This window comes from Prorops nasuta, unplaced genomic scaffold (assembly GCF_024137725.1).
Source record: "Prorops nasuta isolate Cenicafe-Biocafe unplaced genomic scaffold, Cenicafe_Pnas_1.2 PNAS00004, whole genome shotgun sequence".
Classification (NCBI taxonomy): Eukaryota; Metazoa; Arthropoda; class Insecta; order Hymenoptera; family Bethylidae; genus Prorops; species Prorops nasuta.
In genome coordinates this window covers 539,823-552,747 of record NW_027116801.1, presented here as the reverse complement: position 1 = coordinate 552,747, position 12,925 = coordinate 539,823, and the positions used below count along the sequence as shown (strand labels likewise).

Sequence of the window (12,925 nt, the reverse complement as noted above, 5' to 3'; positions counted from 1 at the left end):
AAGATCACTAAACTCCTCAATAAATGCAAAATTGATAAGCCGATGGGAATACTCGCTAATATCTCGCCAGCTGGAAAGCGATACGCAACGTAATAATCCCGAGGCATTGATTATCGGATCAAGGACGATATTATTCACAAGCGTTTATTACACGATTGATAATCCCATCAGGGGATCCTGCAATCCCTCCCTCGAGCCATTTTTAATCTAATTGAAATTTCCAATTTTCACATGTACATATATATATACGTATATAGAAATACACATGCACATGTGCACACAGAAATGTATATATATATACTGCAGTCATTCGCACGAACACGAAGGAAGAAAGAAAGGTCGATGAACTTTTATTGTTCGCGTGATGCATATATATAAGCCCGAGGAGAGTATACCTATAGAGAGGGCTCCAATCAATTGATGAGGTACCAAGTGCCGGCACATGTTAATGCGCCAGGAGGGTGCGAGCGACTTACTCGCCGGTCCGTGCAGGATTCGCGGAGGCGTGATCATCATTGTGAGCAATTCAGTTACGGACCGATGCTCCAAGCACACACACACACACACACACCAGATGAACACGCTTGTAAAGACGCAGGCACGCGCGCGCGACTCTTATTTAATTTCTGGGAGAAGCAACCACCGACCATCCTCCGTGCATCCTCCTGCTAGACAAGCATATCTCCTTTATATAAACCCAACAGTTTCAACTATTATTTCCGTCTCATAAAAAAGTGGACGATAGTTTTTCACACAGCTGGGGTGGAACGCTTTGTTTCAAAAGTTGCTTTTCAAATTCTGCTAATTTCACTCGCGATCAACCTGACACTAATTTTGATTTAATGATAACATGTATATATATATATATATATATAAATAGATTTATCCTTGTATCCTTTTCACTATCGTCGACTATATAGGTATCATATGTTTCGAGAGGAAAGCTGACTGGCCACAGGCTATACTTTAAGAGAATGTATCGTTGTGGAAGATATGGGATTTCACAGTGTTGCTGAACACGAAGGGAAAAAGAATGAGTTTTTCGGGCGATATTGGCGCGAGGACATAGCATATATGGGACTGAATGAAAAGGGAGAAATTGTTGCGATACAGTTAGTCCCTTTTGAAAGTTATCGCTCCGCTACACTTTTTACCGATAGCGAATGCAAAAGTCAGTCTGTGTATTCGCAGGCGGTCGTGCTTAAAAATCCATTGGGAAATATCTGGACACAGGAAGTCACGTGTCAGTGGGGAAAAAAGCCCGGCAAATGTAATATCTAAAGACTAGGATCTATCCTATTTTCCTTACATGCCAGCCTTGTCCTTCCAAATGGATCCTAGCTGTAGCTTTGTAAAGAAATTTCAAACGTGATGAGTGTGCAAAAGATTTTCTAATTTCTATACAACCAGTATTCATGTAAAATTAAACATTCAGCGGTATCTGATACTTGTACATCTATTATGCATGTATATATATATATATACGCAGACTTGTAATGGTTTTGCCAAGTTTCCTATATAGGATATGGCTCGACCACACATATATATATATAACTACAAAGTTTCATCAATTTAGAACAAAAACTGGTGATCCGTTAGACAACCTTTTGCAGCACATGGAAATATAGGAGCAAGTCAGTATACATATAATAACTTAATAGACTATAGAGTACTTTATTATTCTTGCATGTCGAAGGCTTGAAAAAAATCGAACCTCCCTTTCTCGACACTATATAGTTACCGTATGGTGATATCGAACAACCCTCTCTAAATGTAAACGCATGCGTGTGTATATAAAAAATTGTTCGGTACGTTTAGCGTTGAAAGTACTTGATGGAAATTCACGAAGACAATTGTGCATGTCCTTGAATATCGTCCTTCCTCCCAATCATTAAATGCATTCCTTTTCCTTCTAGCGACTGATTTTGATCCTCGTCGATTCGCAATAACGGTTTGCCAATTTAATAGCTTTTTTATGCAACACGCTTTTCATCAGCTCCCTTTTGCCAAGGTACAGCGTTGGCTGTACAAACGAATTTTATCTGAGAACGGAGAACAATTAAGATGCAATCGTTGCAGTCAGAGCGATTAATTCAATTTTGCTGTAAGCAAGGAAAAGCTGCAGCTAATGTGGCGCAGTCTCATCCAGAGACGACAGCATTCCCTACCTTAAGACAAATCGCTTATTCCACTAAAGAAAATTCTCAAGGATATTTCTTCTTCCTGGATGGTAAGCCGAGAAATAAGAAAAGTTTGAGAATTTAAATTCAAGTGTACGAGTTTGTATATATGCAGTCTATACCATTACATAATTATCGCATTATACCTATTACATAATCCTGCCAGCCGGAGATTAATCCCTCCCACCTACGTGGCTTAATCTGAGACAAATTCAGGTTGTTACATTTAACAACATGTGCATTCATCTTGTTAATAAGCAGAAAGGGGTCATTGGCGGCGTCATTGTGCTTTGAATACTGCCCACGTATACTCCGTTATTAATAAAGAATTACCATACTACGGTAAAGTTATTAAGAGAATCACGTATCCAACCTGCGTCAAACCACACAACTCATGCGAAATCAACGAATCTTTAATCTTTTGATCGAAATTATTATTAAATAATTAATTATGCAAGAGGGGGGGGGGGGGCGTTGACAATGAAGAAACTCTAAAATGCCAAAGTGATAGTATAACTCAATGATTTATCAATCAGGATCAATCGCTTTGCGTAGATCCCTCTCTCACTATAAGTATATGTATATACATGATGATTTTCAAGTATATTCTTAAAAATTAAATTCCAACGATTATAATAGCACGGTTTAAATTCCTCACGGTTTTCAACTTTTCATCCGTCTTTAATCTCTCGGATAACAAATGTTCGCCGTTGTTTTTTCTACAATTTCCCTCATCCTCGGCATCTCTTCAGAATTTTTCCCCGGCGAAAGTAAGACGAATTACAGATTTGATCGGCGATAGTGCAAAAAGGGAAATGGTTGTTTTTACGAGGCAGCATCGTTTTTCACGCGATCGATCCAATTGGTCGAGGCGCCAGGTGCAATTGGCCGTAACGCATCTAAATTCGTATAAACAGTGCACGCGCCATTCGATTATAATTATATTGCATGGTTACGATGACATTATTTCGTGCATATACGATTAGAGATGGGCGCGAAAGCTTCGGGAATCTCCATAACAAACATGTACATATACGAATGTTCGTGTTGAAGACTGCAACTTCAAAGAGACTCATACAAGTGTAAAAACTTCGGATCGAGAGAGTTTTATGCACCCCCCCCCCCCCCCCGATCCTTACAATTCCAATGAAAATTGTAAACCCTTCTCTGAAGCAGGCTAAACGATGATAAATATTAAGCCATCGATCCATTTGCCCCACTCTGAAAACACCCTCGCAACAGGATTAAATTTTTCCCTTGGGACTTATGTACTATATATATATATTATATACGCTATATACATAATAACGTACATAAAGTAGGAAAATCCTAGGTGAAACTATGCGACCAGACATGCTCCTTCAGCCAGACAGCCTTGAGCAGTTCCAACGAGTGGACTGTAATATTAAATTAATGGCTAACGAAGAGAAATTCTAGCTCGCGCCAGAATTAACCGGAATAAACCGTAGAGTTTCCGATGCGCAATCGAAGATATTGAAATTCCACTGATGCAAACTGTAATTAATGACGCAAGTAGTATAGCAATGGGACGAAAGGGACATAATAATAAAAGGATATATTGCACGGTCCTGGAGAAATTATATCACCTAATTGCGGAGAACAAAATTCTGCTGAATTTCGCGAAAGAGAAAAATTCATTCTACTACTTGAATGAAGAGTTTCTTAAACGAATTCGCATGCAGTATGGTAAATGAATTTCGTTCTTTTCACCGAGGCGAAGCCTCCCCCTCCCACTCTGTTAATAAAAACAATGCAGTCGCTAAAAAACACAAGCTCCACTCTTTTATCGATGCATCGCACTGGAGATTTCTATATACGCATGTAGCGTGATTCTAGTTTCCCAGTTTTAACAGCAGCCGCAATATTTATGGTGGCCTGCATCACGATATTTCTCGTGAAATCGGATTTCAAATGTATCGTCAGACAGAGATTATTTGTAAAGGTGCGGCCGGCTCGACGGTAATAATTTTGCGGTGTTATATTTCCTGCAGAGAGCTTCGTATTTATCCTGAGGAGCATCGAAGAATTTCCGAAGAAACTTTGGTAGAAAAGTTAAGTGTATTTTCTGCGGAGGGTTCCCACGAGTTCTCCAAGGGTTGGAGAAATTAGTTTATATTTGTATAGAAATGCATGGTTGGCTGAGTGTTGGTGCAGAAGAATGGTTTATTTGACGATGCAAAGAGTCGATGACCGAATGAGAGATGCGTGTGTAGAAAACACTAGTCCGCTGACACGTCTGAGTTAAAGATGAGACTCTTGGGTGTTTTTCCCCCATTTTCCTCATCCCTCAATGTCCTTTACCAAGTATTCACCCCTATCCCTGCTTGGTCAATGCTCCCCCTTCGCTTCTCTTTCTTTACACCAAACTCAAGTTCGATTTTATTCCAGGCCATTACCCATTCTTTCCTCAGCGCCATCTTTCACTCGCTCGACGAAACTCTCTTTCTCATCTCTCTACCTCATTCTCCTGTAATTCCCCTCGCTTGGGAACCTAGGGAAATCTATTAGGAGACTTTGTTTCTTCCACACACAGTTATTATGCATGTGTATATAAAAAGCATTCCCTTGGTCCCTCGAGGGATGGATCAGGGTTAAACTCCCGAGTTGTGCTGCAAAAAATACGGGTCGTTTAATTTAATCCCGTAAATAGAGTCTCCGGAAGAAAAAAAAAGGGAAAGCAGGAAAAGATTAACAATGACCATTAGCCATGGTAATTTATTCACTGGCAGCCTGATTGATAGTATATTTTCTTGGAGCGAGAACGCGTCACCTACAGCGGATAATACAGCAGCCTTCCTTCCCTTACCACTCCAAGTAGAAAATTCTTGAAAGCGTCCGTGTAATACGGCTCATTACTACTATTCATCTCTCTCACTCTAGTTTTGGCACTGCGCCAACTACGGAACACACTGGAGGAGCATGGCACAAGCTTGCAATGATAGATTACGAGATAAGATGAATGTACTCGTGTTATAATTGAGTTAAATAGAATTCTAATCTCTCTTGCATGGGATATATAGCTAATGTATACAATGATAAAGTAGAAGTTTTCCTGTGTGCCGCAGGGTTGGCGAATCGGCGATGCTAAGCTGAGAGAGTAAGAGAGAGAGAGAGAGAGAGAGAGAGAGAGAGAGAGAGAAAGGGCGTCGTGTTTGTGAAAAATTCTATATAGGGTTTGGCAGGGCGCCGGCGTCGGTCTATAAATAGCGTCGGGGCGCCAGCGGCTACCCGTGGAGATTCGAGAAAGTAAAATCCAAGTCCGAGAGAGCGAAAGACAGTTTACGGTGGCAACTGGCAGGCAGAGTGGCAGTATCTGCGTGACTGCGTGGTTGCGGTGCCATTGCAGGCCCTGCTGCTGCCTGTTCGCCCGCCTCTCGCCTCCCGCCTCCCACCGCCGCAGCCGCCACCGCCGTTTTCTCAGGGGAATACTTTGACCTTTGGAGAGAAAAATCGAATCCAACTCGCGCTTCACCGGGCCTCATTGACTCGCGTCACGCGTCCCGGAATCTACGTCCAGTGCTGCTCCTCCCGCCTCCGCAGTAGTCGAAACTCCGCGTTTCCCGTCTGCAGAGTGCGAGAGAAGGAGGTTTCCGGTGTCTAGCGTTTTTCTTTGTTGCCGGAATATGTGCCGCCGGCTCGTACTAGAAGCTACGTCAGAGGAGTGGAAATGTTCGATCGCTGATGCGGTCGCCCGTTTCAAAATGTGACTCCAGCTTTTGCGTCACAGTTGATCAGGTGATTAACGCCAGTTCCTTTTATATTTCGCTTCACCCGCAGCTGTTCAACCATACACGGGACACTCTGAAACTCATTTTTATCCAACGACTGGCCGACTCTGGACACGTTTACGCTTATTTCCTTCGCCAGAGGCCATGCAATTACAGCCGCCTCGTGTCGAGAGCTCGCTCAAAACCAGCCAGTTGATCCGCTTCTGCGCGTTCAACGTCCCGAGCCTCCCTCGAATCAAACGCCGGCGGTAAACACTTCCTGAACGGAAGAATAAAATATACTTATATCGATCCTTCTTCTGCATGTTATTCCTTATTGAAATCCTGCAAAATATTAAGATATGCTTTACGGCTCGACTACCTCTCTCTCTCTCGATATTCTTCTATATATATATATATATATATATATTAGACGTATATACTTACCGTAGCTGTGCACGTGAGGGGATTAACTACTGAATAAGAATATCGCGTGCGTTGTCATCCTCGTCGAACGCGAGAATCGATGGAGGGAAAAATGCCTGCAAAAGAATTTCTTATTTATCATGTGGCTTTCGTCGGGAATTATTATACATCGAGGACTTGGAATCACGTGGCTTGGAAAAGATTTTATTCGTAAGCGAGAATTTTCTTGGATGACGCTTTCAGTAGATAACACTGTGTGTGTATATATATATATATATAGTCAGGCTAATAATCCACTATCGTGAAATTATTGTTCGTTCGAGACATTACGGAAAAGATAAATTGGAGCAAAAGTCTATATAGGTGCGTAGCACTACCTGTGCTTTCGAGAATCTCACATCTCGGCTGCTTGAAAAGCTGTCAACGTGCCAAATCTAGCGAGCTCAGTGGGTCACTAAACACACGAGGTACTGCATGCTTCCTCAGGACAGTCAACCGAATGGTTGTTTATCAATCTGCAAAAGGCAAAGTTTTCCCCAAAAATATTGCTCGATTATAATATACTTAAGTTTCATACGTATATGTTTATATAGGAAATAGTTGGTGTAGATTTGCAGGAAATACAAAAAGGAAATTTCTGATTGGTCGTATAGCGAGTGAGGTTTTTGGCTGATGTACGATAGTAACTCGTAACGTGATTCTCGGCAGGTTTCAAAATGGCTCTAGTAATGCTACCATGCGATTTGCCATGGTGGCCGGCCGTGGTAAAGCAACTCGACAAAGCAGCTGCTGCCAGGAATACCGATGATCTTTTGGATGCCATGCAAAGGTTGCACGATCTCTGCAAGTAAGTGCAGTCTAATAGAAATTCCAGAGTAAACAGACGGAAATATTCTTCTTAATTGTTATATAGAAAGTATGATATAATAAGAGGGATGACGTTCCGCACGATGATAAAATAATTGATGGTCGCGCGGTGCAACTCTGCGAGATAGGAGAAATTTAGATGTGATAAGTGACGTGTCCCCAACTATTAGTATAGCCACTAAATTGAGACGATGATGTCACACGACTATTTCGCTTTTGTATCCTGGGTCTTTGACACGCCGCGCCAGCGAGAAATCATTTTGGCCACTCGACAATATCATGACGAATGCATGTTTCGCGTGCTTTTTCCAGCATCAGCCTCGATCCGGACGGCGACGTTCAGGAACCGGATTTGTTTTCCGGCCTCGCAGACTTCCTCAACGACGATCTCGATGCTGCCGAGCGAGAACAGGTGTTCGCCAAGACAATACCACGAATGGTGGCTCGGGCCAAAGCTCTCAGGTCTTCCAAACCTCCTCAGGGCTTGCACTTCAGCCTGCAGCAGCAAGGTAATCCCATCGTGCACCTTCCATGCCCCTCTGTCACTCGTCTCATTATTTATAGCTTATAAAAAAGATTGATGATTCAGGCGACAGTGTGGAGTACAGTTACGCCTTCGTTTCCTCGCTGATCGCCAATGCATTCTTCTCGACCTATCCAAAACGAACGGCCAAGACTCACCCAACGCTCAGGGATTTCAACTTTTCCAATTTCTTTAAGCATCTTCACGAGTAAGTGCACATGCATGTCCTTTAATTATTGCTTCTTCGTCTTTCTTTCACGTATCGAGATCGAACGAACCAAGAATCTTTCTTGATCGACGCAAAATCTTTGCGTAGGAAGGGTCAGAAGGCCAAGTTGAGGAGCATATTCCATTACTTTGATTTCCTCCAAGTGGAGCACGCTTTGGATGGCAGAGTCATCATCTCTAGACAGGTATGTGACGCGTGATGATCAGAGAGATCGAATTGGGGCAAAATTAACTTTGGTGTATTTATATCGATATACGGATTAAAAATGCACGTGTCTCTTTCGAGCAGGTCATGACTTCGAAACAGTGGCTCACCATCGAGGACTGGCTGGAGAGCACGATTCCTCTTTGCCCTTTAACCATTCGTCACGAAGGACGAATGGAACGAGTCGAGTCCGAATCGAAAGTCATGCACGTCTGCTTCGCCAGCACGATTTTCGGAGGTGGAGTCTTGGACGATGAGATTAGCCAAGAAACTGTACATGTAATTAAGCCATGTACATATTTTAATTGCAAATGACAATTATCTCTTTCTTTCCCCCTCGACGCAAAGCCCAAGCGCGATTTAACAAAAAACGCACTATTATATCCTGTGTACTGCGGGTATCGTTGAAAATGTGCAATCTAGCAATGTTTCTCTCATTAGATAGCGACACATCCGGAAATGCTCGCAGCGATACTCTCCGTCGAGGCCTTAGAGGACAACGAAGTCTTAATTATCGAGGGTATTAGGCACATATCCAGGATAAACGACCCAAATCACAGAGCAATATTCGAATCCATATCAACTCCGAACACGGTACACCTTTAACAGCGCGCAAGATCCGTTGTACATTCTTGTAACTTTTAATCCTCAGTAATGATCCAACGTCTCTCAATGTGTTTATTTCAAGGTCACGATTTGCTGCATCGATCCAGAGGATTATTCAAGAATGCCACTGAGTCAATTCGAGGAGGACAATATTCTGAGGGAGGCGAACAAATCCTTGCTCGGCTTCCGCCAGAGATACGTACCCATCAGCCCGACGGATCCGGTAAAATCTCAACTAGATCCTGCGGAAACTGGATTAGGTGTTCGGAGATTGTCGCCGATTGGCGAAAGTTTTAGCAGCACGCCACCGGAAATTGAAAGCGACGATAAGCAATATCCTTGCAATAATATTCCTAAAGGTGCATACAAAAATAGTTTATCGAGAGATGAGAGAGACCGAGCGAGTAAGCGTCGCTCCGTCATGATGCGATTGCTGAAAAACGATCATAAAGAAAACAACTCTTGGGGACTGGTGTACCAGTGAGCTTGCACGTGGCAAAACCTTGAGACGATTAGTCGCACACATTAGAATCACCTTAATGATTTATCTAGTTATGTCCCACCGCTCTTGCGCGTTTCTCACGAGTGTCCTCTACTGACCTTAACTCGTCTCGGGGGTGGGGGTTTCCAGGTAAGACGATAGAAGCGATACAGCACCAAGGATCGGAAGAAAGAACGGAGAAGCAGATGGAAGTTCGAACGAAACCGAATGGAAAGGCATCGGTCAGGTCCTCCAGTCCACGGAAAATAAGCAACGAAACGTCGGTGACGATGAGGAACCGCTTCATCGTGCTGGGCTCGAGTGGCGAAGTCCTGCCTGTCACGCGACAGTCCATCGGGCAAATGTCCGTCTACAGTAGTTGCAACAGTCAAAGTACAGACAGCTTTCACAGTGCAAAGGACAACGTTGACGATGACATTGGTGAGTATATACCTCCTAGAAAAATTAAACTCAATATACGAATGAGAGAAGAGAGACATATTGGAGATTCGAATGCAAAGTAAAAATGTGATTCAGAAGAAGTGGAAGAAGAAGAAGAGGAGGAGGAGGAGGAGGAGGAGGAGGAGGAGGAGGCGGAGGAGGAGAAGAAAATGTCGAGAAGGTACAGCGAGCAACTGGAAACTCCGGAGAGAAGAGGAACTTTCGCCCAACGCTTGAAGGACGCTCTCCAACGTGAAAGTACAGCGACCGGCGCATCCTCCTCCATGACAGAGTCCAGCGAAAGCAGTTATGCAGTTGGTATCAGTGTCGCCGGAAGTCGAGTTTGCGATGCGGACATCAAGTAAACCGATTGCACTGATTCGAGTGATGCCGATTGGCGGTGGTTTACATTGCCAATAATACCTATACGTATAGCCATTGTGGACTAACCAAGAACTTTTGTCGAAGGGTCAAGAGAGGAGGCTCCAGAGGATTCGTTCTGAGGGACGAGACGGTCGACGAAGAATTCCTGAAGGAATCCCTGGTAGCCGAGCAAAAGTGGTTGGGTAGGTTCAGGCAAAGTCAAACGGCGAATCTCCAGAGGAGGGATACCAGTGCTAGCAGTAAATACAGTTTTAGCACCGAGCACAATTCTGGTAAGCTCATCGATACAAATCCTTTGCTTTCTCTTCGACTCTCGCTCGAGTCTCATCAGGCTCGTCGATGAAAATAATCGTTGCACCCACGCGACGGCTCATCTTGGATGTAGATTACTGTTCAGAGCTGGAGGAGGTGTACGAGCAGCTTTCGAAATGGCTGGAGGATCCGATAATGACGGACGAGACTCGAGAATTGGATGCGAGGGACAGGGCCGTGGTGAGATTCGCCGGCTCTCTCTTGAAACGAGCGCTGAGCGAGTCCTTCGCTGGTGTCCCCGTGCAGGAGGGGGAGCCCCAGCCTTTCCTCGACTCCAACGACGTCAATCACAGGCACAAACTGGCGCTGGCAGTTAGAAGCTTGAGCTTGGAACTCGCACGACACATGAACAAGAGACAGCAATCAGTAAGAGGAGCCAGCCACTAATCATCCTCCTAATACTTACTCTTCCATCTCCTCCTTTATCTTTCTCTCTTTTTCACGCACTCGTCCCCTCAAACGTTTCATTTGATCACGATCGACAAAATTAATATTCATCAAGATAATTCAATCGTCTCGTAAATTATCATTCATTTTCATGCCTTACTCAATTGCGTCACGATAAAATGAGAGACAGAAGATTCGTTGGCAGATAAAAAATATGCACATTTATCGAGCGAGCAGAGTCTCATGGAGAATTTCTCGTGTATGTTTAGAGGGTGGAGTATGATGCTAGTCAGGTATCTGAATCCAAGGATTGTTTCAAGGACGCCCTGTCGCAAGAATCAACCGAGGAGAACGAGAAAACCAAACGTACAAAATTTTGGGCCATTACGCTTTCGTCGTTTCAGACCTTGGTAGAAGACCAAGCTGTCGTTTATCTGCCTCAGCCTGTCGCTATTGGCAATCTAAAGTCGAGTCCAGACACTAAAGACTGCCCAGTTAATTTCATTGATGGGCTGCAAAGATGCTTTGTAAACAACGTGAGCAGATTGATCACAGAGTGCTCTAAAACAGAAAATTTCTCAAACCAAGCATGAAATAACAATATTAATGTTCCTTCTGCATTGACAAATCAATGTTTTTTTGTTTTTCTTTTTTCCACTAATTCATACTTCTGTCTCTCATTATTATGTTCCACGTTGAAACCTCTTTCAAAACTTTTCCAGTTACATATTTCTCTTCTTAAAATTTCACCGTTTGTTAATTTTTCTTTCAGTTGCCACATGAAAATAGTCCTCAGGGTGGTGGATTATTGCCTATTGCTACTGGAAATTGGGGCTGTGGCTCGAGATTAAAAGGTGACCCTCAATTAAAGCTTGTCATTCAATGGCTCTCCGCATCGTTAGCAGGAGTTCCTAGATTGATTTATTATACCTCAGGACATCCCAGCTTGTCAAAGGTATGTCATCTACAGGTCACTGCAAGGACCATTTATCGAAGGTCTCACGTTAATTGTATAATATCAATGTTACAGTTGGACACTGTGAGTAGAATTCTTATGGACAGGCATTGGTCCGTGGGTGATTTGGCAGCAGCCACCTTGAGATTCGCTGTACAAATTATCGAGGATAGAATCGAGGGGAAGAATAGTCTTTTTGAAGAATTGATCGGCATGGATAAACCGAGTCCTTAGCCAAAATTCATGCTGTCTTTCTTGGTGGACGTAATTGCATCAATGATCGAAGAGGAGTTACGGTAATTTCTCAAGCACAAAATATGGCAAGTTCAAACAACTGGCGCTATTCGCGATTGAATCAGCAAGAATGAAAAGTTTCTGTAATCAAGAGTAAGGCAATTTCGCTCATTCTTTAGCATATCAATAGAATATCAGAATCGCGAAATTCATCCTGCAACATATTATATATCGAAGACTCCGCAAACATATACAATATTTCCTAGTGAAATTAACAATGACAAGAGCACAAGTGTCAAATAAGTTATATCGGAGATTTATTTAATATGTTAATCAATATGTTATGTTTATACTTCAATGGCTCTACCATCATTATCGACAAAAAATAAACAAGTTGATAACATGCAATAACTATATTGATACATTATTCTATAAAAAAAAAAAAAAAAAAGCCATATTTTGTACAGTAATATTTATACAACGTTATATATTATATATTTTAGGCAGTCTACAATAATAAAACAGATTTTTAGAAGAGAAAAAAGAAAAAACAGAATCTTTTCGCATTGTTTGCCTAATAAAAATCAATAAACTGCTTTATTAATATGTATGCGTTATTCGCAATTTCGCTTTGTGAAAAAATGATGAATTAAATGGCCTATGAAAATAAAATTTTTCATCAGCTGTGTCGATTAGAAGAGGTCTTCCATTATAAGCATGAACGAAACTGTTGTAAAACGCGAAAGTGTCTACGCACGAAATGTATTCTTCACGTATCTTTCATTTCAAATTTTGTTACATTGAAGGTCTTTCGAAGCTAATGTAAGGTGTACAATATCTAATGCTGTATGAAACAAAACGCAACAATAAATCTTTATTGAATAATAATTTTAAGTTAGCTTGATATCAGTGTACAAAAAAAAGTTGTAAGATTCATCACAGATTTTATTATGTCACACTTTTAATAA

General features: G+C 42.2%; 1 protein-coding gene across 1 annotated transcript; it reads left to right on the top strand.

Moving 5' to 3' along the window:
* Positions 1-5,456: 5,456 nt before the first annotated feature.
* Positions 5,457-11,971, top strand: LOC136773071 (uncharacterized). Its single transcript, XM_066726446.1, has 15 exons — positions 5,457-5,936; positions 7,043-7,181; positions 7,514-7,710; positions 7,791-7,932; positions 8,041-8,137; positions 8,242-8,436; positions 8,599-8,751; positions 8,846-9,122; positions 9,395-9,669; positions 9,829-10,046; positions 10,154-10,341; positions 10,467-10,747; positions 11,038-11,304; positions 11,541-11,723; positions 11,799-11,971. Exons 2-15 carry the CDS (start codon positions 7,051-7,053, stop codon positions 11,955-11,957), a joined length of 2,763 nt encoding a protein of 920 aa, XP_066582543.1. The 5' UTR covers positions 5,457-5,936; positions 7,043-7,050; the 3' UTR covers positions 11,958-11,971.
* The last annotated feature ends 954 nt before the right edge of the window (positions 11,972-12,925 follow it).

Coding starts and splice junctions, on each gene's coding strand:
- LOC136773071 (XM_066726446.1), top strand. CDS start 7,051: ATGGCTCTAGTAATGCTACCATGCGATTTGCCATGGTGGCCGGCCGTG. Junction 8,437..8,598: donor TTAGCCAAGAAACTGTACAT/GTAATTAAGCCA, acceptor TTCTCTCATTAG/ATAGCGACACATCCGGAAAT. Junction 10,748..11,037: donor TGAACAAGAGACAGCAATCA/GTAAGAGGAGCC, acceptor GTGTATGTTTAG/AGGGTGGAGTATGATGCTAG.